The sequence below is a fragment of the Macaca mulatta genome, chromosome 18 (assembly GCF_049350105.2).
Source record: "Macaca mulatta isolate MMU2019108-1 chromosome 18, T2T-MMU8v2.0, whole genome shotgun sequence".
Classification (NCBI taxonomy): Eukaryota; Metazoa; Chordata; class Mammalia; order Primates; family Cercopithecidae; genus Macaca; species Macaca mulatta.
This window is the reverse complement of record NC_133423.1, coordinates 68,163,109-68,189,917: the sequence shown is the minus strand read 5'-3', so window position 1 is coordinate 68,189,917 and position 26,809 is coordinate 68,163,109. Positions and strand designations below refer to the sequence as shown.

The 26,809-nt window shown below is 40.0% G+C and overlaps 1 protein-coding gene and 1 non-coding gene across 10 annotated transcripts in view; one reads left to right on the top strand and one right to left on the bottom strand.

Annotated features, from left to right (window-relative positions):
- Nucleotides 1-26,809, bottom strand: part of OSBPL1A (oxysterol binding protein like 1A) — a 229,920-nt gene that overhangs the window by 42,807 nt on the left and 160,304 nt on the right. For all 9 annotated transcript variants that reach the window (XM_028837998.2, XM_028838000.2, XM_028837999.2 and 6 more), the window contains one exon: nt 21,344-21,500. In XM_028837998.2, coding sequence (XP_028693831.2) covers nt 21,344-21,500 — 157 coding nt within the window. The remainder of the gene's footprint in view (nt 1-21,343; nt 21,501-26,809) is intronic.
- Nucleotides 14,606-14,710, top strand: LOC114673950 (U6 spliceosomal RNA). Its single transcript, XR_003724788.1, has one exon. It is a non-coding gene; the product is annotated as a U6 spliceosomal RNA (small nuclear RNA).

The following is a 26,809-nucleotide window of genomic DNA, read 5'->3' as shown; positions in this document are numbered from 1 at the left end:
GTCAACTGCCTATTTATATCATCTATACTGCTGGATTTTGTTGTTGTTATGAAATTTTTGTATGTGATAGCTATTAATCTTTTGTCACCTAGATTGCACATAGTACCATCTGCAGGTTAACAAAAAACTTTTACAAACAAGTATGTCTCTTTTTTAAAACATAGATTCTGTGTTTTCTATCTTGGTGAAGGCTTCTCCCACCCTAAAGCTGTTTCTTTTTTTTTTAACATGATGTTCCCATTCTCTAAATGATATGTATTTCTCTCTCTCTCAAGTCCATATCTCTACATAAAGATAGCTAGGTCTCTTTAAGGGGTGGGTCCTCGTTTGCTCACTTTGGGCCACTTGTGACTAAGATTCTCATGCCCTCTATGCCTTTCACAAACGGGGCCTGTGAAGTGGCCCTACTCCCTTTCTCCGAAGACAGAGGAGCTCTCTCTCCAACACTTCGCTTACTCGCAATTCCAGGAATCTTAATAGTTTATATTTTTATTTAGCTTCATTCCAGCTTCTATCTCTGTTCAAAAGACCCTTGATCATTGATTTGTATGTTTCAGGGAAGAAAGAAAAAGTTCAGGCGTTTTTTTAAAAGCAACACTTTCACAAACGCTGTGACATCAAAATATCCCCAGGCTAGCTTTAAAGAGTTCTACTAAGATGAAGTGGATGAATACTAATGGCTAGCATTTAGTGAGAGTTTGCTCCAGTTTAGACTGTGTTAATCACTTAATGTGCATCACCTCATTTAATCCTCAAAGTAATCTTATTAGGCACTCTTATTAAATAACCTGTCCATGGTCATACATTGAATTAGTAGAACTGGATTCTTTAACTCCACAGCTGTCGCTCCTGGCTTTCTCTGACTGCGTGAACTTGAACATGTAACTAACCTATTCCAAACCTCGGTTTTTCTTAGAAAATGACAATACTAGTGTTTCATATGGCCATGGTGGAGTTCCCATGAAACGATGCATTACAGAGAGTGTTTTTAAAACTTTTGGTCCCATTCATTCTGGTCTATAGACTCAATTTAATGGTAATATAACCAGCATTTTAAAAAATGAAATCAAATACATCTGGCAAGGGTAGGTACTGTTAATGAAAATTCTGTCCCAGCAATACACATACACCCCAGTGTGCATTATGTGGTCAAATATAATTTTATTTTAAATATGGAAATTGGTCAGTGATAGAAAACATTCAGCCCAGTGCCTGGTAGGTAGAAAACCTTCAACGTGAAGTAGAGATTGATATTATTAATTTTATTTATATTATTAATAATAATTATTATTAATAATAATTATAATAATTAATTATAATTAATGAAAACTGTTTCATCTTCCTGTCTGAGCTGTTAAAGATTTAAAACTACTATGACTTTTTGGATGAAAAATTTACTAATTACAGTTTCAAAAGATGATCTAAAAATGGTTATTAAACAATTTTCATAACTATATTAAGGTTTTCACAGAGAAACAGGAATGACACTGTTTCTACTGCCCTGGAGAAAAGCAGAAAATGAAATGGTTTTCACCACTTGTGCTTCCTTCCCCTAGGAAGCCTTTTTTGTTGTTGTTTTCAGACAGTCTCGACCTGTCACTCAGGCTGGAGTGTAGTGGTGTGATCTTGGCTCACTGCAACCTCCACCTCCAGGGTTCAAGTGATTCTCCTGCCTCAGCCTCCCGCGTAGCTGGCACTACAGGCATGCGCCACCGCACCCGGCTAATTTTTGTACTTTTAGTAGAGATGGGGTTTTACCATGTTGGTCAGGCTGGTCTCGAACTCCTGACCTCAGATGGTACTCGTGCCTCGGCCTCCCGAAGTGCTGGGATTACAGGTGTGAGCCACCGCACCCGGATGGAAGGCTTCATACCTGGATGGTAAATACCAGCCAATGGCTCTCACCTGGGACCAGATACAGGTATAAATGGAAGAGATTTTTCAAATTAATGAACTATCCCTTCCAAGAGCTTCTGGTTAGGAGGCTGCAGAATACTAAACAAAGAATCTTTAAGCAAAGACTGCGGTTAAGACATAATGAAGCAACTCGGGAGGGACTCTGACTTGGAAATGTCCCTTTCTTTTCTGCCATTTAATAATTCATTGATATTCTTTGTTTTAATGTCATATGACCAGAGTGAAAGTGCTGGGACAACTCTGTCCAATTAACATTTTTCATTTAATTGAAATGATGAAAGAACATACTAATAAATCCCAAACTTAATTTTACTGCACCTTAAACATTCCATTGACATGATTAGATGGTACTAAAACTCATTCCCATCCAGATCCGAGGGTACGTCCTCTCCTAACCCATCTTTGGGAGAAGACTTCAAGCATGCTCCTCCATTCAGGCTTCTCTTCTGCACCCAGCCTTGGGGAACGATCTCAAACTCACCCATGATGTCAGCAATGGGATTTTAAAAGCAACTCCAAGGTTCTAATTTAGGACAATGAAATTGGCTAGTTCCATGTTCAGCTTAAATTTCACAATTCTTTATTTTCCCTACCTTCATTCATTCCCTCTGCTGTTTCTTACATATCTACCACTCAGAGTGTAATCCTCCTCCCCTCCGAGACTCTGAGATTAGAGACTATGTCTTATTCTCCTCTGTGTCCTTCAGGGAACATAATATTTTGCATATGACAGGTGCTCAAAGTTTCAAAATAAATGATTTTACCTAATGTCTCAAGTTACGATGGAGGTGAAGAAAGAAAAACAGTGAAAAAATGATACGGATAAGTAAGCAATGAGGTATGAAGAACACAACAATCATTTTCTGTCTTGCTCTGTTGCCCAGGCTGGAGGCAGTGGTGTAATCTCAGCTCACTGCAACCTCCACTTTCCAGGTTCAAGCGATTCTCCTGCCTCAGCCTCCTGAGTAGCTGGGATTACAGGCGCCCACCATCATGCCTGGCTAATTTTTGTATTTTCAGTAGAGACGAGGTTTCGTCATGTTGGCCAGGCTGGTCTCGAACTCCTGACCTCAGGTGATCCGCCCGCCTTGGCCTCCCAAAGTGCTGGGATTACAGGCGTGAGCCACTATGCCCAGCCTCTTATGTCACTTAAGAGACTATTTGCAAAACTAACTTCTTTAACAAACATTTTCACTTGTGCTTAACAAATAAGTATTTGTTATTAAGTATTATGTAGGAATCACAATTTTAGGTAGCAGAATATTGATCTGGATATTTAGAAAAGTGAAAAACAACTTAATTCTTACCTCTGATTCAAGATTAAAGAATGATATAAAAATCTAAGAAAACTATTCCACAGAGAAACAGATTTCAACACATCTGTAACTACAACATTGACAGTCTGTATGTATACATGTATATTGTTGTATGTGTGTTTTGCACTTGTATGTATAACTATTTGCAGTTATTACTTATCACCTGTCTTCTCAACTATCAGACTTCTTATCCTTTCCTCCACATCCTTCCTTCTGTCACCCAGGCTGGAATGCAGTGGCACGATCTTGGCTCACTGTAACCTCTGCCTCCTGGGTTCAAGTGATTCTCGTGCCTCAGCCTCTGGAGTAGCTGGTACTACAAGCATGTGTCACAACACTGGCTACGTTTTGTATTTTTAGTAGAGACAAGGTTTTGCCATGTTACCCAGGCTGGTCTCAAACTCCTGGCCTCAAGAAATCCACTCGCCTCAGCCTTCCAAAGTGCTGGGATTACAGGCATGAACCACTGTGCCCTGCCTACAAGTCCCAATTTAAATCTAATTTAATGACACGGCTTGTATCTTTAATTTCTATTGCCCTGCTGAAGTTTACTGAACACTCAAAGCAAAATAGTCTTCCAAATTAGGAAGTCATTAGAGCTAAACTATAAAATAAATTTGAATTCACAAAAGTAATTAGATTTTAAAATTATGTTCGAGAGTAAATTACTGTAGTAATAAAAAGTCTTACTTCATTTTCACAAATGATGCATAATCTTGTTTGAAAAAAATCTTTACATGGTTCATCTGGGATAGAGCTCACAAGTCTATTCTTTAAACAATGGTTGAAAAACAAACGATGAGCAGAAAAGCCTAGCAATCTTACCACTGGATAAATATATTCTGACTTACAAGTCATTTGAAAAGTACCAAATTCCATTGTTAGAAATTTAATACTCATCTCTCCACCCCTTCTTTGTCCTGGTTGGGGCATAAGGAACCACACAGAATGCAACACATTCTCTCCATTTGAAAGGCTAAGAGTTTCCACACACACTGTTATTCACCTATCACCAATTTCTTGACAACATGCATAGTTGCTGCAGCAAATGTACTTACTTAAACTCTTATTACCATTAGATTCCAAGCCCTGTTGAACCTGCAGTGAATGGTATAGAACCTGTAATATAGGTACTTAGCACACATTGCTGAGATCAACTTTATGCCAGATGATTTTCTATTAATTAGGGATCTAGAACAAGTAAATTGTCCCATGCACATTTACAAAAAGAAACAATTATTCCATAGTATCAACAACAAAAAAGGCTATTGTTTACTCCGAGGAATTAAAATGTTGCATCACAAAATTTCTGATGTGCTCTAAATACCTTTCATTCTTCTGTCATTCTCTTCGAAAGACACTGACAAAGCTGACTTCAAGAACACACCATTGGTGATACCAAAGAGCACCAGGGCAGTGGCTAAAAGTTTGGGGTAGGCAACGATTACTGAGAGAGAACCCCCAGAGAGCACTAACATAATAGAAAAATTACAAAGTGGACTTCATTAAAATTAAACACTGTTCAAACAAAGAAGAAATTAAAGACTTCTGTTCGTGATTAAGGAAATGAAAGGGCAAGCTACCAACTAAGAGAAAATACCCATAACATGTGTACTTGATATAGGATTAGTATCCAGAATATATAAAGAATTACTACAAATCACTAATACAAAGACATACAAACAAATTTAAAATGGACAAAACTCCCAGACACGTCACGAAAACAATGGCTAAGAAAAACATGGACAAGCATTCAAAATCAGTAAGAAAATATAAATTAAAACCACAAGGCCGGGCGCAGTGGCTCAAGCCTGTAATCCCAGCACTTTGGGAGGCCGAGACGGGTGGATCACGAGGTCAGGAGATCGAGACCATCCTGGCTAACACGGTGAAACCCCGTCTCTACTAAAAAAATACAAAAAACTAGCCCGGCGAGGTGGCGGGCGCCTGTAGTCCCAGCTACTCGGGAGGATGAGGCAGGAGAATGGCGTAAACCCCGGAGGCGGAGCTTGCAGTGAGCTGAGATCCGGCCACTGCACTCCAGCCCGGGCGACACAGCGAGACTCCGTCTCAAAAAAAAAAAAAAAAAAAAAAAAAACCACACAACGAGACATCATGTCATACCTACAAAACACCAAATGTTGGTGAGGATGTGGAGCAACTAAAATTCTCACGCATTTCTGACTGCAGTGCAAAAGGGTACACATTCAGGAAACAGTACACTTACAAAGCTAAACACACATCTCCCCTATGACCCAAAAATTCTACTCCTACATAGTGAAGAGAATGAACACATGTCCGCAGAAAGTTATCTAGAAGAACATTTATAAAAGCTTTTTTGTTTATAACTCCAAACTGGAAAAAACCTAAATTCCATCAACAGGAGTATAGATAAGCTGAATTGTGGGATATTCAAACTAACATAGCATTCACTAATAAAAAGAAACAGGCAATGATATATACAATAGGAATGAAAGCCAAGACACGGTGTTGAGTGACTAAAGACACACTCAAGGAGTATGCGCTCTGTGATTCATTTCTAATGCAGTTCAAGATAAGACTAATCCATAGTGGCAGAAATCAGAGCAGTAGCTGTCTATGGAGAGCGGGGGATTAACTGAAAGGGAGTCAGAGAGAACTTCCTGGAGTGATGGAAATGTTCCATCTTGACTGGGATGTTAGTTACATGGGTCTGTGTACCTGACAAAACTCACCAAATTTATATGCAAGATCTGTTATTTTCACTATATAAAAATTATACTGCAACCATGAAACAAACAAAAAGAAACTATAATGTAATATAACCTGTTGGTTTAGATTAGCATTTCTCAAACTTTTGGTCTTAAGATCAATTAAACTCTTAAAAATTATTGAAGACCCTGGGACCAGGTGCGGTGGCTCAGACCTGTAATGCCAGCACTCAGTTCGAGACCAGCCTGGCCAACAACTAGAGATGGTGAAATCCCATCTCTACTGAAAATACAAAAATTAGCCGGGCGTGGTGGTGTGTGCCTGTAATCCCAACTACTTGGGAGGCTGAGGCAGGAGAATTACTTGAATATGGGAGGTGGAGGTTGCCAAAATCGTGAGCAGTGAGCCAAAATCGTGCCACTGCACTCCAGCCTGGGTGATGGAGTGAGACTCCATCTCAAAAACAAAACAAAACAAAACAAAAAACAAAAAAACCCTTATTGAAGACCCCAAAAGAGTTTTTCTTTCACTTTCATTTCTCTCTCCTTTTCTTTTTTTTTTTTTCTTGAGACAGGGTCTTACTTTGTCACCCAGGCTGGAATACAGTGGTATGATCACGACTCACTTGCAGCTTTGGCCTCCCAGGCTCAAGCAATCCTCCTGCTTCAGCCTCCCGAGTAGCTGGGACCACGGGCAAGTGCCACCATACTCAGCTACGTTTTCTTTCTTTTTTGGTAGCAATGGGGTCTCCCTATGTTACCCAGGAGAGTCTCAAATTCCTGGACTCAAGTGATCCTCCTACCTTGGCCTTTCAAAGTGCTGGGATTACAGGCATGAGCCACCGTATCTGGTATAGTTTTCTTTTAATGTGGATTTTATCTATTGTTATTTACCAAATTTTTTAAAAGCTGAAAATAATTTATTATTAATTCATTTAATAAAAGTAAAAGTGATATGTTAACCTAAATAACTGGTTTTTTTTTTTTTTTTGAGATGCAGTCTTGCTCTGTCTCCCAGGCTGGAGTGCAATGGCGTGATCTTGGCTCCCTGCAACCTCCACCTCCCAGGTTCAAGTGATTCTCCTGCCTCAGCCTCCTAAGTAGTTGGGATTACAGGCACTCGCCACCACACCCAGCTAATTTTTTGTATTTTTAGTAGAGACAGGGTTTCATCAGGTTGGCCATGCTGGTCTCAAACTCCTGACCTCAGGTAATCCGCCCGCCTCGGCCTCCCAAAGTGCTGGGATTATAGGCGTGAGCCACCGCACCCAGCCCTAAATAACATTTTAATAGAAAAAGACTGTATTTTCCAAAACAAAAATAACTTAGAAGAGTAGCACTGTTTTACATTATTGCAATCTTTTAAATGTCTGGATTAAGAAAGGATAACTGCATTTTCATAACTGTTTCTGCATTCAGTCTGCAATTTCTTATATCAAGTAGTCTAGAAACTTCATTATAAACATTTAAGTGAATGATAGGAAAAAGGCACATTTTTAGTAATATAATGAAAACTGCTATAACTTTGTTGTCCCCTGAAAGAGACTTGGGGACCCTCACTCCCCACCACAAGGGTCCAAAATCTTCACTTTCTAGAACCACTGGCAAAGACAGTCAGCAAAAGGGCTTTCCCTTTTCCCAGTACGGATTTAAGAAACTTTGGAACAAAGCAGTTAAAAAAAAAAAAAAAAAAAAATTCCAGCCGGGTGCAGTGTCTCATGCCTGTAATCCTAGCACTTCGAGAGGTTGAGGTAGGTAGATCACTTGAGGTTAGGAGTTCGAGACCAGCCTGGCCAACATGGTGAAACCTTGTCTCTACTAAAATACAAAAATTGGCTGGGTGTGGTGGCGTATGCTTATAATCCCAGCTACTCAGGAGATTGAGCCATTGCAGTTCAGCCTGGGCAACAGAGCGAAACTCCATCTCAGAAAAAAGAAAAAAAATCAATTCATTCTACAAATATTGACTACATTTCAACTACTATAAGGTTTTAAGGATATTAGGAAGCTGGATAAATAAAATATCGAGGAATGTTTATAGTTGAGATACTTCTGTTTCAAAATGTTATTTCATTTCTGGAATCTGCTTCAGAAACTTTTTTTTTTGAGACGTAGTCTTGCTCTGTCACCAGGCTGGACTGCAGTGGCGTGATCTCGGCTCACTGCAACCTCCACCTCCTGGATTCAAGTGATTCTCCCGCCTCAGCCTCCTGAGTAGCTGGGACTAAAGGCATGCACCACCACACCTGGCTAATTTTTTTTTTTTTAAAGCACGGATGGGGTTTCACCATGTTGGCCAGGATGGTCTCAATCTCCTGACCTCATGATCCACCCACCTCAGCCTCCCAAGGAGCTGGGATTACAGGCGTGAGCCACCATGACCGGCATTCAAAAACTTTAAAACTCTGGCACTTCTGCTAAGTGGGCTTAAAAATATTTGAAATAAATAAGATAGTTTGAAACAAATATGACCTTATTTTAATAAGATAGAATTCAAAAATTTCAACCAACACATTCATCTTTAGTAGTTCACCTGACTGCCTAAAAGTTCGATATGATTTTTCACATTCTCTTAACATTTAAATCTGAGAGCAAATACTGGGTTTTAGTCACACAACTCTCAGAATCTCACCCTAAGTTGATACAATTTGATTTTATCACAATGAAAATGATGCCCGCAAACAAGGGAGAAAATGTTTGCCCTCCAGAGGTGGTAAGATTTATTCCACAGTCTTAAAAATACTATTATTTCTCAGTTGTGTACTATTAATTAAAACTTTAGTTGTAGGCCGGGCGCGGTGGCTCACGCCTGTAATACCAGCACTTTGGGAGGCCAAGGCAGGCGGATCATGAGGTCAGGAGATTGAGACCATCCTGGCTAACACGGTGAAACGTCATCTCTACTAAAAATACAAAAAATTAGCCGGGCATGGTGGCGGGTGCCTGTAGTCCCAGCTACTCAGGACGTTGAGGCAGGAGAATGGCGTGAACCCGGGAGGCGGAGCTTGCAGTGAGCCGAGATCGCACCACTGCACTCCAGCCTAGGCGACAGAGCGAGACTCTGTCTCAAAAAAAAAACAAAAACAAAAAACTTTAGTTGTAATGTATATGAAGATTCAAGACCTTCAAAGTTATATTTGAAATACTTGGTAAGTTTAATATACATAAATCAATAGAAAGTATCTAAAATTTACCTATACAATTAAATTCCTGAAATTTGCCTATCCCCATTTCAACAGAAGCAGCACTGAGGCTGGTCTTAAAGAGGCCAATCACTTAAAACTCTTCCTGCACGACTGTTATTATAATGCACCCTGTACCTAGTTTCACGTTCGAATTCAGACAAATACAGCCATCACAAAGTTCTCTCTGCATATCTGGAATGCCATTCTGAAGCCTAGTATAAAGGAGCACCATATCTTACAGCTTAGTCAGAGATGAGGGTGACTCAACAGCTGGGTATTTAACCTGCTGTTAGACCTCTCCAACTAAAATTAGCCTAGCGTCTTAGAAGCAGGTCAGTACAAGTCTAAGACAAGAGCTCTAAGACTAGTCATATACCATTTTTAGTTACAAATCTTTAAAACAAATCCAATGACTTGGTTTCCTATTTTAAGTTTAATAATTTGATGTGGCCGGGCACAGTGGCTCACGCCTGTAATCCGAGCACTTTGGGAGGCCGAGGCAGGCGGATCACCTGAGCTCAGAAGTTGGAGACCAGCCTGGGCAACATAGTGAAATCCTGTCTCTACTAAAAATACAAAAAAATTAGCCGGGCGTGGTGGCGGGAGCCTGTAATCCCAGAAATCCCAGTTACTCAGAAGTGCAATGGCTTGAACCCAGGAGGCAGAGGTTGCAGTGAGCCAAGATTACACCACTGTACTCCAGGCTGGATGACAGAGTGGAACTGTCTCAAAATGATAATAATAATAATAATAAAATCTGACGTAATTATCTGATATTACTATTTAATTTTGCTAATATTTCCATAACTTAAGATTCTTTTTCATTTTTGATCTTTTAGATTACTTATCTATAGTCTATGATTGCCACTTAACAAATCTGGCTCTACACAATAAAAAGGTTAGGGTGCTCTTGTTTTACAAGAGGTTTTACTTGTTTTGACTTTAATAAGTTAAAATCATATGTACACAATTTTAAAGTGATTTTCACAATGGATTTCTAAAATTTAGAATTCGTTGTCAAGCTTCAAGAATGCAGTACATTTTCTGTTTCTCAGTTTATTACCATAACTGAATTAACAGGAATGCTTACAGAATCTTCACATTTGAAAGCAAAAAGGAACTGATGAAAAATTATCTCTGAACCAGGCTTCTAGTTGACTAAGATGATGTCATTTTAGGCAGCTGGATTGCCTTACTACAGGCCTGCTTCACAGTGTTCAGCACAGTCCTGAGGAAGGAAAGATGAAACAGAAAGGCCGACCTTAACCTAGGGACAAAGTCACTATTCTTTGCTCACCTTTATCTCTAAGAATAACTTAGATTTCATGCAACGAGTGCTGGAACAGATGGATGCGAAGTCATTGAAATTAAGTGAAAAGTGAGAGTAGATCATGGTCATTAGGACCTAAAGGAAATGGTCTGAACAACAGAGAGATTAATGCAATACATGGTGAATACTGCACACATCAGAGCTAACTACTGTCATTCCTAAAGGATTAACTAGGACTCCTGCAGTGTGGAGCTCTCTAAGGAGCAGAGAGGCTTCAAGGCGGTGAGCACACATCTTCTACTAACATCTCTCCACATTCCAAAAAGGGTCCAAAGCTGTCTTATTACTGGTAATTTTGTTGTTTGGGGAGGGGAAAGAAGCCCATCCTGACTGTAATAGAAACCTCCTGGGCTCTCTATTGAGAAAGGTTCTGTCTCAGAACTTGAACCCCTCCAGCTGGATTAGGAGGCTGGTGGTAGCAGTAGGCGGTTTGGTGAGACCTCGAGTTCTCTACTAGAATGTAGGTTTGAACTTTTGATAAAAATTGTTGATCTTTGAATGTAAGTCTGGAGCAAGGCTGTTTTTAATGGGCTGTATGTTATCTGGAACACTGCAGACAAGGATTTCTGATCACCGAAACAAGGGTTTGGGGAAAACGGTGCAAAAAATACTTCACAACAAGATAAGACAAAAAAGGAAGCAGAGATGGACTGAATAACAGAAATGTCCTTCTGCAAATATGACTGTGTTGCTTTTCATGGCTCTGAACTTTCCAGACTAACTTCCTTTCAAACCACACCTACTTTTTCAGAATAAATATAACAATTTGTTTGTGCTTTGCTTTAGCTATTTCCACAGCCTGATTTAACTTCGTTTGTAAATGATCTGAGATGCTTTTGATTGCTTACCATCAGAGGGATAGAATTTCTAGGAAGGGAGTTGAGTTTCTGGTTCCTTCCTGCTCTGTGATAATAACACATAATATCTCCAGGGTTCTCTGACATGTATGTTATTTTCCCATCTGTTTCCTTTTGGATTGCTCTAAGCATAGTAAACTACCTGTACTGCATAGGACTGCATTCTTCCCCTTTGCTAAAGCAGGTTTTTTTTCTGCTGAGAAAGATTACACTTTGTCCTAAAACATACAATCAGATCTGAAATTTACTACGGTAAAGTGGATAACTTATGCTAAACTTCAAATTCTGGCTGAACATTGTGCTGTACCAACATGATACAACAGCAGATTATAGCCCAGACAATGGGAACATACCCCATTTTATGCAATCAATGTGTTTTGAAGAGTTGTGTATAAACCAAATTTTTCTAAAGATTCTAAAGCACAAGGCAAACCAACCAACCAACCTTTAAAGGATCTATGTGGTTTTTAAAACAATCACTTCCTTAATTTATTTACCTTGCAATTTATTATTATTATATATGGTGTTTTCTGAAAGAGGAAAATTCCTCCTAAGCTACCAAGCAAAGCAAATAATACCAAAGAACTCTGTGTCCCCTGAGGCGATTTTCTCCTTTAGGCAAAATTTAGATTGGCACAGCTCCAAAGGAAAACAGATACTTCAGTGTATTTGTAGAGACCAAATCCCTTAAGTCACCAGAAGTCAAGACACCCAATCTATGATTTATTAGAAGATGTGGGCAGAATAAACAGGGTAAGGCAGACCATTAAAAGGCTATGTTACTGTGAAAGGTATTTCCTAGGCACTCAAAATCTTGTGTTCATGTGTGTTGGGAGTGGCAGGGTTGGGGGAAGAGGGTACATCCAAGGGAGTGGCAGGGTTGGGGAAAGAGGGTACATCTTTGGATAAACAGATCGAGATGTCAAGCAAGAATATACATTTTAATAAATATTTAACTGCCTCTTTCTGTTGACATTCTGAGGATTGTGTTTATAAAGTAAACTTGAAATAGAAATTGGATATTTACCTAAGATACTGAAAAAGTCTAGGGATCAAAAGGAGAAAATAATGAGATTTCTGAATGGTGAAAGCAGTATCAAGGGGCCCAGGAATAAATAACAGAGCTTACAGCCTCTCTTCACCTCTTGTTTACATTTGACAATGTAACTTTACAACCAGCTTTGTGGAGACCAGACACACCTGTGTCTTCTCAGTAAAATGAAAAACCCGCCGAGCGAGGTGGCTCACACCTGTAATCCCAGCACTTTGGGAGGCCAAGGCGGGCAGATTGCCTGAGCTCAGGAGTTCAAGACCAGCCTGGGCAACACAGTGAAACCCTGTCTCTACTAAAATACAAAAAAATTAGCCGGGTGTGGTGGTGTGTGCCTGTAGTCCCAGGCTGAGGCAGGAGAATTGCTTGAACCCAGGAGGCAGAGGTTACAGTGAGCCGAGATTACACCACTGCACTCCAGCCCTGGCGACAGAGCAAGACTGTGTCTCCAAAAAAAAAAAGAAAGAAAGAAAAACCATGTTCGTGGATTTTAAAAATATGGGCAATTTTTCTTATTTCACATTTACCAATAGAAAACAATGTTATTCTAAGATCAGTACTTTCATTTCAGCTACCTCTTTCTTCAATTCCAGTTTCAAGGGACAATATAAACTTCCAAAACTCAAAGGTCTTTTCATATAAATTAAAAAGAAGGACAAAAATCATTTTATTTACCCATTTTTGCTTAGGGTTCATTGGCTATTTTGTTTTTTAAAAAGGGGAGGAAAGGTTTCAGCTCTCTTCGAGCAATAAGACTACAAACAACGGTCAATACAGTAGCAATGAACATCCTTACCACTCAGATTGTTATTTCTAAATATTATTTCCCACTAAAATGAAATATGGCTCCTTAGAGAAACAGCTGACTCTATGTCTGGGGCAGGAAACAAACGATGTAAGCCTGAAACATTTTTTTCTTATCAGAAAGCAAGGCAGCTATCAAAGACAGTGAAGTTACTGCCTATAAAAATTACAACTAAAAAAAAAAAAAAATTACCAAAGAAACCAACAAAGGTCTTGTCAGATGGACACAGAAGCCAACCCAGAGGGGCTTACTCTGACCAAAGAGGGGGAAAGATACTGTAATAGATTTAAACAAATCCAATCCCTGGGCTCACATATCACCTTTGTAGGATGCTAGGGAACCAACATATAGATCATTTTGTAAGTAGGTACTAGGAAGTTCTTTATTTCTTGAGACGAGTTTTGCTCTTTTTGTTTTCTTTTTTGAGACAGAGTCTTGCTCTGTCGCTCAGGCTGGAGTGCAGTGGTGTGATCTCAGCTCACAGCAACCTCCACTTCCTGAGTTCAAGCAATTCTCCTGCCTCAGCCTAGTTGAGCATAGTTGAGATTACAGGCACCCACCACCACGCCCAGCTAATTTTTGCATTTTTAGTAGAGATGGAGTTTCACCATGTTGGCCAACTGATCTCAAACTCTTGGCTGGCCTCAAGTGATACACTTGCCTCTCCCTCCCAAAGTGCTGGGATTACAGGTGTGAGCCACTGTACCCCGTCAGAAGCTCTTCTTTATAGATTTTCAGCTAATAAATGTAGAAGGAATGACAGAATTGAAAGACTACTGTTTTGTAGCACCTAAAGAAATAAGGATGAAGACAATGATCAACAACTAAACCATTAGGTGAAAGATGGTCAGGCAACTTTATAATGGATGTGTCAGATTGTCAATGACTAAACCCAAGAATCAATCTCAACATCACAGAAAGAAGAGAATCAGTGAGCAGATGCTGTCTGACTGATGTCATAGGAAGTACCTGTGGTTTGTGTGCCTATGAATTTTGTGCTAAAAAACTGAAACATAAATCTGGCCACACTTCTGTAAATAACCATCAGTCCACAGGAAATTCAGGAGTAGAAGAACATGTGGAATGATACCCCAGGAATACAACCGGAAATATCCAGATGGTAGAATACTCTACATAACAAATGACCAGGTTCCTTGAAAAATAAATGGCAAGAAAAAAATGGGGGAGGGAAGAGGAAATCCAGAGTAAAATGACTTAAGAGACATATAAAACAAAGGCAGTATGTAGAACTTTGGGATCCAATTACTAAATACCATTTTGGATCCAATTACTAAATGACATTTACAAGACAATCGAGAAAATGTGAATACAAACTAAACACTTGATGATAATTAAGAAAGTATTAGTTATGCATAATAGTACTGTGGTTTAGAGGCAAAAAAGACTCCCACTGTTTTAGAGACACATACTGAGTTATTTAAAAGATGAAATGAGTGCTTGCTTTGGCAACACATATACTAAACACTGGAATGATACGAAGATTAGCATGGCCCTTGAACAAGGATAACATGCAAATTCATGAAGTGTCCCATATTTTTGTAGAAATCAGTTCAAGTAATCTGCGTACAATATGGTTTTTGTTTTGTTTTTTTGAGACGGAGTCTCGCTCTGTCACCCAGGCTAGAGTGCAGAGGGGTGCTTTCGGTTCACTGCAACCTCTGCCTCCTGGGTTCAAGAGATTCTCTTGCCTCAGCCTCCTAAGTAGCTGGGATTACAGGCATGCGCCACCACACCTGGCTAATTTTTGTATTTTTTGGTAGAGATGGGGGTTTCACTATGTTGGCCAGGCTGGTATCGAACTCCTGACCTCAGGTGATCCACCCACCTTGGTCTCCCAAAGTGCTGGGATTACAGGCGTGAGCCACGCCACCATGCCTGGCCCAACATAGTGACTATAGTTACTAACAATGTATTATATACTTGAAAATTACTAAAGAGAGTAGAGATTAAAGTGTTCTCACCATAAAAAATAAGCATGTGAGGTATGCATATATTAGCTCAATTCATTCATTATACAATGTGCAGTATACATATTTCAAAACACCATGTTGTACACTACAAATACGCAATTTGTTAGTTAAAAAGCTATGTTCTTAAAAAGAATAAAGATAAAATGGTATAGCTTGGATTTGCTTTAAAATTATAGGAGGCCGAGAACAGTGGCTCATGCCTGTAATCCCAGCAGTTTCGGAAGTCAAGGTGGGAGAATCTCTTGAGGCTGGGGGTTCAAGACCAGCCTGGGTAACATAGCAAGACCCCATCTCTGGAAAAAAAAAAATTTAATTAGCCAGGCATGCTAGTGACGCCTGAAGTCACAGCTACTCAAGAGGCTGAGGCGGGAGGATCACCTGAGACCCAAGGAGGCTGAGGCTGCAGTAAGCTATAATCACACCACTGTACTCCAGCCTGGGCAATGGGTTGAGACCCTGTCTCACAACAAATAAAAATAAACTGAAACATTGATATGGTGGTTTATAGATGAAACTAAGTTGGGCACATGGTAAATGTTGAGGCTGAATGATGGGAATCAAGGGTTCATTATATTATTCTACTTGTAGGCATGTTTGAAAATTTCCATAATAAAAAGTTTTAGAAATGGGATTTTTCACCTGAAAATATTTTTTATTTATCTTCATACATAAGTTTCTTAGCTCTTTGCTAGTTGGTTGATTTAAGCATAGCCTTACAGATTATGGCTGCCCTAGAAAACTGCTCTCATTCACCCACAATAGTCACTCATTGAGAGTAGATGAGAACAAGCGCTTGCAGTCTGCTGAAAATATGTCTCAGCATCATTTGCTTAGAAAATGCTAGAACTGGAAGCAACTTTGGGGTTTTCCAACTGAGTTTTAAAGAGTCTCAGCCCATCTCCAAAAGAGCAACTCATATCTGCTCTTTACACGAGGGCAGGACAAGGTGAATGTTCTGAGGAAAGATGCCTCACAGTTTCCCAGAGTAATTCCTGGCAATAAGCTGGCCACTCAACTTGGGTTTGTGAAGGTAATTCTCATGAATCTAGACTCACGCTGCCTTGTTTCTTCTTCCTAACATACTTGAAGTGACCCCATGGCCTAGCAGCTTGTTAGTCCTGGATGAGGTTTTCGAATTGGAGCCCTGTTTGCTGGATAACCACTCTAGTCTCCTCCTGCCAGGTTGGCACTCCCTCTCATTTGTTACGTCTCCAAAAGCACTTTTGTGGGAGAGATGGATGTCACATGTAATGAGAGTGGTCTGCTGGTTTTTAGTCCTCTGCTTCAGCTGCTGCCATTCAACTTGCCAATCTGTTCCAGGTGTCCAATCTCCACTAGCCTCTGATGACAGACACCTGCCAAGGCAGGACTGCCAACAGTCCGCCTACACCACAGCACAGTGGGGCCTTGGCTGACCTCCATGCCTTTTAGAGCACCAAGCATCCTCTTCCTTTACTATTCCTCTGCAAGCTTCTCATTGCCTGCTCCTTGGTCCCTAGTTCTCTTTTCTCTCTTGGGAGAGCTGAGATAGGCATGTGTCCAGCTTGTGAAAGAGGTGGGCCCCACAGCAGAGCTGCTTGTGCTTCTAGTGATGCTACTCATTCTTTTTATTGCAACCCTCTACTTTCCAGGACAAGTACTCCAGGCAGGAAGTGGGGAGATAAAAGGAAAGCACAGGCTCCCATTGTTCTGGGAACTACTGTTCCCTCCAGCCCCCAGCCCTCACCACAAATCTGGCTCATTCTGGACAGGGCTCTTGCTCTTTCTCTTACTGTTCCTGGGTTCTCTGAAAATCAAAGGTGTAGCTTAAGTGCTCCTGGTCACTACATGATGAGGAATTACCCCAAATATTTCCTGATAGACAAGGATGTTTTTCTACCCAGGGCACCAGAGGATCTCTGGGTGGGGTGACTTGTTACTAACTCTATTCCCCGATCTAATGAAGTCTGAGCCCAGATCATCTATCCCATATCTTTAGGAAGTGAGATTTTGTTTGGGTTTGGTTTTTTTTCAGACAGAGTCTCGCTTTGCCACCCAGGCTGACGTACAATGGCATGATCTTGGCTCACTGCAACCTCAGCCTCCTGAGCAGCTGGGACTACAGGCGTGTGCCACCACACTCAGCTAATTTTTGTATTTGTAGTAGAAATGGGGTTTCGCCACATTGGCCAGGCTAGTCTTGAACTCCTGGCCTCAAGTGATCCACCCACCTAGGCCTCTCAAAGTACTGGGATTACAGGCATGAGTCACCGTGCCTGCCCTAGGGAATGAGGTTTTAAAACCAAGGTGGTTTTATTCTAGTGATTAAATGTTTTCATGTTAAATTATTTTTATTTACCACTAACAATATTTTCTCAACATAATCTTACTTCCTGGAAGGTATTTTCTTAGCTTACATTTTTTCAGGCTCTTTGTTTACCTTCAATTCCTCACTGAATTCCTTGTGTAAATGATTTGTGTGCAGTGACAACTGTTATATTACACTCCCCTTCCCTGCAGCTAAGAACTAGAATCTAAAGCAATCAGAAGGGTGAATCAACTAAGCAATCACCTGGGGTCCTAATCTACCATCTCAACAAAATAAACCTCTCAGGTTCTTAGCCACATTTACTACAGAAGGCTTTATTCAAGCTAATCAAGTGCAAGTATAGAATCAGATGAAAAAAAGTCCCTATCATATTTCTGTTATAAAAAAATCCTTCCCTATCTTAAACTTGTAAAGGTATTTTACATTTTCTGCCAAAGTATTTAAGTTTTGAACTTCCACATTTAAGTGTTTGATTCATCTAGAATCTGTATTTACGTTTATGAAATAGAGATCCATTTTCTTTTTTTCTTCCATATGAAATGATTATCCAAGCACAATTTACCAAACCATCTATTCTTTCCGTCGCTCATCTGCTATGCTATAGCTCTATTACATATACCAGGACAATGAATTTTCCTTTTCAATAAGTTTTCTCTCTTTCAGAAAGTTTTGTTATTACATTCTTTTTTTTGCCCAAGACTTATTCCTAGGTATGTGACTTTTTTAAAGCTACCGTAAATATATTCTCCCTCTTTTAATTGTAGTTTCTGTCTGTTGATGGTCCACGGAAATGTAATTGGCTGATTTATATACAGCAGCCTAGCCAAACTTTCTTACTCTAATAACTTCTACAAGTTTTCTATGGAGACGATGTCATCTAAGTTTTATGTGTATGTGTCTGGGTGTGGCCTCCAAATACTACTGAATAAAAAAGATGAGCGCAGGCACCTTATTCCTGATAAGAACTGTTTTAATATGCTATTATCAAGTAGTTTAAGTTTTAACCAGATTAAGTTTTCTTCTATTTGTGATTTGCTAATGTATGTATCGATCATTTTGAATAACTGTTTAATTTTGTTGAAATGTTTAAAATCTATTAGGTTGACCATATGGTTTACTCCTTTAATCTATTCATGTTAATATAATGAATAATGTTTACAGAATCATAACATGGATCCAACATTTTCAGATTCTGACTAATTTGCTTTTTGTCATTATCATCTACACTGTATCTGGCGGCAAGGTTGAAGTAAATATCAGTATCTTTACCACATATAATAAGTTTGGTAATACTGCTAACAAGTGAGAAGCTTAGAGTTCAAGATAAACATAATAAATTAGGCCCAATTGCTGAGAATTGCTCCATGGAATGTGGCCAAGATGGCAATAGCTCTGTAAATATAAATCTGACTACAGTACGGTGTCGGCTAATTTTCCACAAAGCAACTAGATATTTTCTGGAAAAAAGTACCACAGAAATGAAGGTGGTGAGATTTTAACAGCTTCCACATTAAACTTCTGTTGCACAAATGGTTCTACAGCTAAAAAAGAAAATAATGGTTGAAAATGCTTGTTCTATTTTATAAGCAAAAGTTAAGCTGGGATTTAATACTTTCTATGTGAACTACAATTTATAATATGCTCTTTTCTCATTAAAAAAAAATTGTCTCTTTTTAAAAAATAGTTTACAATCCATATGTTTCCCATGTCTCCCTAAATTTATGTATTTCCCAGGGGGTACTACTGGTGGTATGGGGTGAGGGAGAAATGCAAGGTTTCTATGGGAAAGTTAAATAAATAGTAAGAAAATTACTTTTTTTAATAGTAAGGAAAATATAAATCTAAGACAAGGTCAAATACAATTTTCACATGAATTTTAAAGATAAAACACAAGATTTCAAATACATTTTTTGGTCACTTCAGGCTGATCCCCCAGGTCATGTAGCAACATATGCCTGTTTGTCTAAAACATAACCCAAACTACTATGAATACAAATTATTCTTGCTATCAATATAAAAACTGTCTATTATAATCACAGATTATTTATTATGCAATGTAGGGTATAGGCAAGAGGGATTTGATAGTACTGTATACTCTTGCTTCCTATTCTAAAATTAAACTTTTAAATTATCTGTAGCATATGCTCTATTTATTTGATTAGGGAAGAACTTTAAGAAAAAAGGTTTTAAAAATCTCCTATGAAAGCTACTTTTTAAAAACAGGAAATTATGTTTTCCCACATACTACACTGCTGACAATTTCCTAAGTTTTCCTCTTTCACTTTGAATAACTGAAGAACGTCATATTACATTTATAGGTTTAATAAGTTGCATCTTAGTTATCAGTTACACTTTTCTGGGTAGGTCACCTACTTGCATTTCTTTGTATTCTTCCTTAATGACCTGTCCTGATTGCATTTGTTTTTGAAAGTTAAATCTCATCTTAACTTTCACATTTGCACCATTCTGGTTTTGACTTTAGAACACGGAATATACGAATATGGTATAATATAATTCTGTCAAATGCAAAATAACTACTGTCATGATGATAGCACACATACAAAAGAATTACTGGGGCCTGACAAGCAATAAAGAAATCCCCTGTAGCTACAGCAGAGGACAGCATCTAAACACAATGCTTTTTCTGATATTAATAATACTGAATATCTGCATGCTTCTTTGAACTTCCCAAAGATTTCACCTGTGTTCTCACCAGACTGGCATGGTGTATGTGTTAAATAGTTAAAGACTGTCTTCTCTTTAGAGATTGGTAGGTCTGTCACGTTTACCGGTAAGTATTTCATGTCTTAAATAGAATTTTGAACTCCAAAGAAACTGATAGTAACTACAGAGGGAGTCAAGAAAGACACTCAGTGCTGGACACAGAATTTGCGATTATAAGCATGTTTAGAGGACAACCTCTAATCCAATGAAAGAAAACTGTGTTTTGATCTAGTTGGTTACCTAAAACTCACTGATCTTTGAAAAATGAATACAAACTGAGACATTTTGCTAACAAAGGGATAACATACACAAGCCAGTGAAGTGATACATGCGTTTTTCTCCTAGAACAATAGTCAAAACCAGTTGTGGCCAGAATCAAGGTACAGAATTGGAATCAGAGTTACACGACCTACAAATATTAAACAAAAAACTATTTTCCAGAAATTACCACTAATAACTCTTTACCCAAAAAGTAATTTTTACAATGATAACAGGCCTTCACTGATCATGTTATAAAATATTTTACTATATGAACACTAGCACACATATACACCGCTGTCTCTGTAAACGGGCTGAAATCAGAGAACTGTGGGTATCTATTACATCTCATTAATTTGGGACAATCTCTAGGACTAAGCCCTCAAGGGGATAAAAACATACTAATGTTATTAGACAGTATAAAACAGGTGTGTTCAGCAAGTCCTGGGTCTTAATAAATGTCTTTGTTTAAATTTAACTAAACTGCATCAATAGGCTGGCAATATCGCCATTCATTCTTAATAAAACCAACTGGAAGATCAAATGACCAGAAACTAAAATAGCAATGGAAGGCAGAGTCATAAAAGATGTATGATGAGAAAGGGCGCGTAGGATCAGTTTCAACAGGTAGTTCTGAATAACCTTTCTAAATCACCAACTCAAGGATTTATATGCCCCTCTAAGAACATGGTCGCTAAACCCAAGTTTTCTGCTCTGTTCCTACAATTGTAGATGATTCTCTTAAATGGATAGAGGAAAAAGTATGTAAGTTAAACGCTTTCTTTGAGGTGATATAGCAATATAAATCCCCTACGTGGGGATAAATGAAGACAGGGCATACATTTCTTTATGAGTCCAAATGTACTTTATCGTAAAAAGGCGGCAGTGACAACTGTCAGAGGCAATCCTACCTATGTTTCTTGATGCCATTGGAGAGAGCGTCTCCGCCACCACAGTCTTTTTCTTCGGACATTCTGTGTCTTCTACTGCCCAAATGCTCTCCTTCCTCTTCAAAGGAGTGTGCTGTCACTGCTTCCAGTCTACTCAGGGACCGTTCGGACTCAGAATCTGTGGCAGAGCAGGTTCATAGTTAATGAATTGAACTTGGGTGTGAGGCTTCCGTAACAATGGATCCCTCCCTTCATGCCTCAGGCTTTGAAACCTAAGCAGCCTACTTTGTCCCTCAACAATCCATCCGTTAACTACCTCCTCAGGGATTTCACAGAACCTCCACCCAATATAAGGCTGAAGTGGATTTATCAAACAGATGTACACTTATATAAGCTTACAAGTAAACAGATCTTACATAGTAAAAACATCTCCAAAGATTATCCAGTTCTTTATGAAATCATATTCAGTGGTTGCCCCCAAAATTTCCACCTCTTTCTTCCCTCACAAAGCATCTTAAGTATAACTTCCAAAAAATTTTTAATTTTTAAAACTCATGCATAATGAAAAAACTGTAGTAGCTAGTGTCCTTATGAGAAGTATAAATTATATCCAATACTGTAGACATAAAAGCAAAGTAATTTTAAAATACTTTAAAAAGGTCGGGTCAGTGGCTCACACCTGTAATCCCAGCACTATTGGGAGGCTGAGGTGGGAGGACTGATTGAGGACAGGAGTTCAAGACCAGCCTGGGCAAGATAGCAAGACCTCATCTCTACAAAAAGTTTAAAAACAAACAAACAAAATAACAGCCAGGTATGGTGGTGTGCACCTGTAGTCCCAGCTACTGGGGAGGCTGAGGCAGGAAGATCGCTTGAGGACAGGAGTTGAGACTGCAGTAACCTATGATCCCACCACTGCACTCCAGCCTGGGCAGAGTGAGACCCTGTCTCTATACAAAAATAAATAAAATACTTTTAAAAATACTTTTTCCAGGATGATAATATTTAAATTCTCAAGGACAAAGCCTGAAGCATCCCTATATTAATTGCCAGGCAGGCATTCTTAGGATGGAAAAGTCACATTTCCAGTTGGCTATATATTCAGAGTGGTGCCATCTGCCAGTTTGGGAAGAAGACAATGCATTTTTGTACATGACAGTAGAGTTTCCAGGCACCTTTACATTCTTCATCTCTTTTGAGCATCACAAGGATGCTTTAGTGGAGGTGAGGCGGGACAATGTGATTATTAACAAGTGTACTAACGGTCTCTCATGGCTTGTGAGTGGGCAAGACATGATTTGAACCCAGGTTTTCTGACTCCTTGTTTAATGTTTTATGTATTTTGGCTCAAAACAGCAGTCACTCTGTCTCCATTAAACTTTAAATGGTACCTGAGTTTTTTATTAAAATGGAAATTCACGATGACCTCCAACTTCCCATCTTAAGCAGAGGACAAGCCATTCCCTCATCCTCAGTTCTAGGAAAGGCTCTGATACACAGTCCAGCAAACTTCCTATTTCAACAAATTTATCAACAATCTGCTAAATCTGTATAACAGCTAAACTGGTCAGGAAATAAAAACGTTTTATTTTTTCCCCCCTTTGCTTTCTTTCCCCACTACTGCATTACATAATTCAGCAAAAATCACAGAACCGTACTGTTATCACATTATGCTGACTCCGGAGAACGACAGTTGGACCAGCCTAGGTGCAGGTTAGATCGTGCACCTTGAGCTCTCAACGCTGGACCCTATGAATGATCTAAGTTACTTGCAGAAAGGCTTTTAATGTTGGGAAAGTTTTGTTTTCTATAAATATAACTTTAGGCCAGGCGCGGTGGCTCAAGCCTGTAATCCCAGCACTTTGGGAGGCCGAGACGGGCGGATCACGAGGTCAGGAGATCGAGACCATCCTGGCTAACACGGTGAAACCCCGTCTCTACTAAAAAATACAAAAAACTAGCCAGGCGAAGTGGCGGGCGCCTGTAGTCCCAGCTACTTGGGAGGCTGAGGCAGGAGAATGGCGTGTACCCGGGAGGCGGAGCTTGCAGTGAGCTGAGATCCGGCCACTGCACTCCAGCCTGGGCGACAGAGCATGACTCCGTCTCAAAAAACAAAAAAAAATAAATTAATTAAAAAAATAATAATAAATATAACTTTAGTAAAATTTCTGAAAATATAGTTTTCTTCTGTCCTATACCTTATAACAAAGAAACAGATTTTTTTTTTTTTTTTTTTTTTTGAGATAGAGTCTCACTGTGTCACCCGGGCTGGAGTGCAGTGGTGCAATCTCAGCTCACTGCAACCTCTGCCTCCCAAGTTCAAGCAATTCTCCTGCCGCAACCTCCCGAGTAGCTGGGACTATAGGCGTGCACCACCATGCTCAGCTAATTTTTTGTATTTTTAGTAAAGATGGGGTTTCACCATGTTGGACAGGCTGGTCTCAAACTCCTAACCTCAGGTGATCTGCCCACCTCAGCCTCCCAAAATGCTGGGATTACAGGCATGAGCCACTGCGCCTGGCCAGAAATGGAATATTTTAATAATACATTTAAAGAGACATTTATTTTTCATTGTCAATTTTGGCAGAAGGAAACAAACTATCAATGGAAAAAAATTAAAGAACACCTAAATAGTCAACAAGAGGGGGACAGTTGCCTGTCAGATGAAATAAGTTAACATTATGTTTACATGAACAACTTAATGAAATAGAAGATTGTTTTTAACATACATAATGCTAAGACAAAAAAAACCAGGACAATGCTTTGCAACTCTAAAATACAAGCAAAGAAATAATTTCTCTGCATTGAAGAAAGGCCAGTCTGGTTCAGGTAAGCAGATGTCTGAAAAAATGGGAGCAATACAATGACAGAAGTTTGTTGAGGGCACGTGTGGAAAGAGATGGGTCAGTTTTCTGGAGTAGGCACAGGGCTGTCAGGAAAGGCTGCAAAGGAGAGATGGCACAATGGCAAATTTTGAAACAGTGGATTTGGTGCTCGGCAGAGGTGAGAGAGGTGCTCCAGGAGGCGGCGGAACAAGACCTACATCAGGGATGATAACGGCTGTCTTGGGTTGGTGGGGTGAGGGGTGAGTGCGGTTCCACTCCAACATTTTGAAGTTTGTTTCACTTGAGAAAAATAAAAAATGTAAAAAGTCAAAATAATTTCATCTGTACTGGTATTATTTAAGATGCCGTATTAGTTTATGATTTAGAAGTCATGAAAACAAAGCAACGAAGCAAAATACCTCAAAAGCATTTATGCACAGGATAGTGTGTTTGCAATTTAAGAGACATCAATCATAAGGCAGGGATGTGCCCACCTAAAAATAATTCTTTTAGCAAAAGCAGACACAAACATTAAACAAGAAACAGTAAGAGCTTCTATGAAGCAAAGACGGACTTCACAGAACAAGATTTCAACTCAGTGACTACACAGGCTTAAGATCTGCGACCCACAAACTCATCAGTCACACTGAGAACCTCTGCGTGGGACCAATGCCCTGACCCCTAGGGATGCTCCAACAGATGACAGTGCAGACCCCTGTCCTGTGATTAGCAGCCCCTCATTCACCCGTTCCGCACCCCCTCTTTGTCCTCACTCTTCTCCCTGTCTCCCTGTGCCTCCACCTCTTTCTTCCCCCTCCCCCACTCCCCTCCTTACTCCTCTATACCTTGCCCTCAAACCTCTTGCTATAATATAGTCAGGCTATCCCCACCCTTCCCCTGAAGGGTTCTGAGAAAGGTCACCAATTACTTCCACATTGCAAAGTCCAACGGTCATTTTTCAATTCTTATTGTGACTCATCTACCACATCTGATGCTGCTGAATTCATTCCTCCCTTCCTTGTATCGTGCAAGGCCTGTGAAGTGAAGGAAGCATAAGATCTGGTCCCTGCGCATGGCCCGGCAGCGGGGAACTGTTTCGTGAACAAACGAGTTCAGCAGATTTCTCTAGGAGTCTGAATGGGGGCCGTGGGCCACAAAGGAGGCATCAGTCAACTTAAAGAGTGGAGAATGTTGTATCAGGAAAGAACTGTGGCTGATGATTGTGCTGAGTTCGCTGACAAGGAGTAAGAGTGGGGATGAGGGCAGTTACATTACAGGAGCTGTCCCAAGCAATAAGAACACCATGGCCAACACAGCGAGGAATGCAGTGTGCAGTGAGATGGCAGTGGAAGGCACAGAATGGGCGGACATGAGACTGTGAGTCAGTCTTAAAGCTGACTATATAGGATAAAAATCCAATGCAGGCCAGACGTGGTGGCTCACACCTGTAATCCCAGCACTTGGGGAGGCTGAGGAGGTTGGATCACTTGAGGTCAGGAGTTCGAGACCAGACTGGCCAACAAGATGAAACCCCATGTTTACCAAAAATACAAAAATCAGCTGGGTATGGTGGCACTGACCTGCAATCCCAGATATTTGGGAGGCTGAGGCGGGAAGAATTGCTTGAACTCAGGAGGTGGAGGTTGCAGTGAGCTGAGATTGAACCACTGTACTCCAGCCTGGGTGAGACAGCGAGAATCTGTCTCCAAACAAAAAAAAAAAAAAAAAAAAAAGCAGGTAGTGGGAAGAAATATAACATGAAGCTAGGGATAAGGCAGTCTCCCAATACATGTCATGAGGTTCTGTATACTCACTAGAGAGAAACCATAAACTCTGAGCTTTCTTGTTTCAAAGGCAAAGAAGTAAACATCAATTACATGATTTACAGTGCCTGTGAAATAAAAACTAGTTGCTTAAAAGCCAAAGCTCAGTGATTTCTAGTGCAATGAATAGAGAAATGTGGAACGTCAATAGTGTGAAATAGTCTGGGCTTACTCTGTCAGTAACGGAGAACCATTCTTGAGAGCTTATACCTTCAAAGCCTTGGTCACACCAATCTATCGCTAGTACGGCATCGTTTCATGTGGAGACTCGCAGATCTACAGATATTTAAGTTTAAACATGTTTAGCCCAATACCAAAGAGGGCATAGCCACTGTGGAGGTTGCTGATGAAAGTCAAAGCCTATCCACAGAAGTTATTTTCAAGTCTCCCTGTAAAACAAATCAGTGCTACATCTCAGTACCTCTGAAGTGATAATTCAATCTTTTTTCTTTTTTTCTTTTGAGACGGAGTCTCGCTCTGTCGCCCAGGCTGGAGTGCAGTAGCACAATCTCAGCTCACTGCAAGCTCCGCCTCCCGGGTTCACGTCATTCTCCTGCCTCAGCCTCCCCAGTAGCTGGGACTACAGGCGCCCGCCACCTCGCCCAACTAGTTTTTTGTATTTTTTAGTAGAGACGGGGTTTCACCGTGTTAGCCAGGATGGTCTCGATCTTCTGACCTCGTGATCCACCCGTCTCGGCCTCCCAAAGTGCTAGAATTACAGGCTTGAGCCACCGCGCCCGGCCAATCTTTTTACTTTTTGCTTTTTTTTTTTTTGAGACGAAGCCTCGCTCTGTCGCCCAGGCTGGAGTGCAGTGGCACAATCTCAGCTCACTGCAACC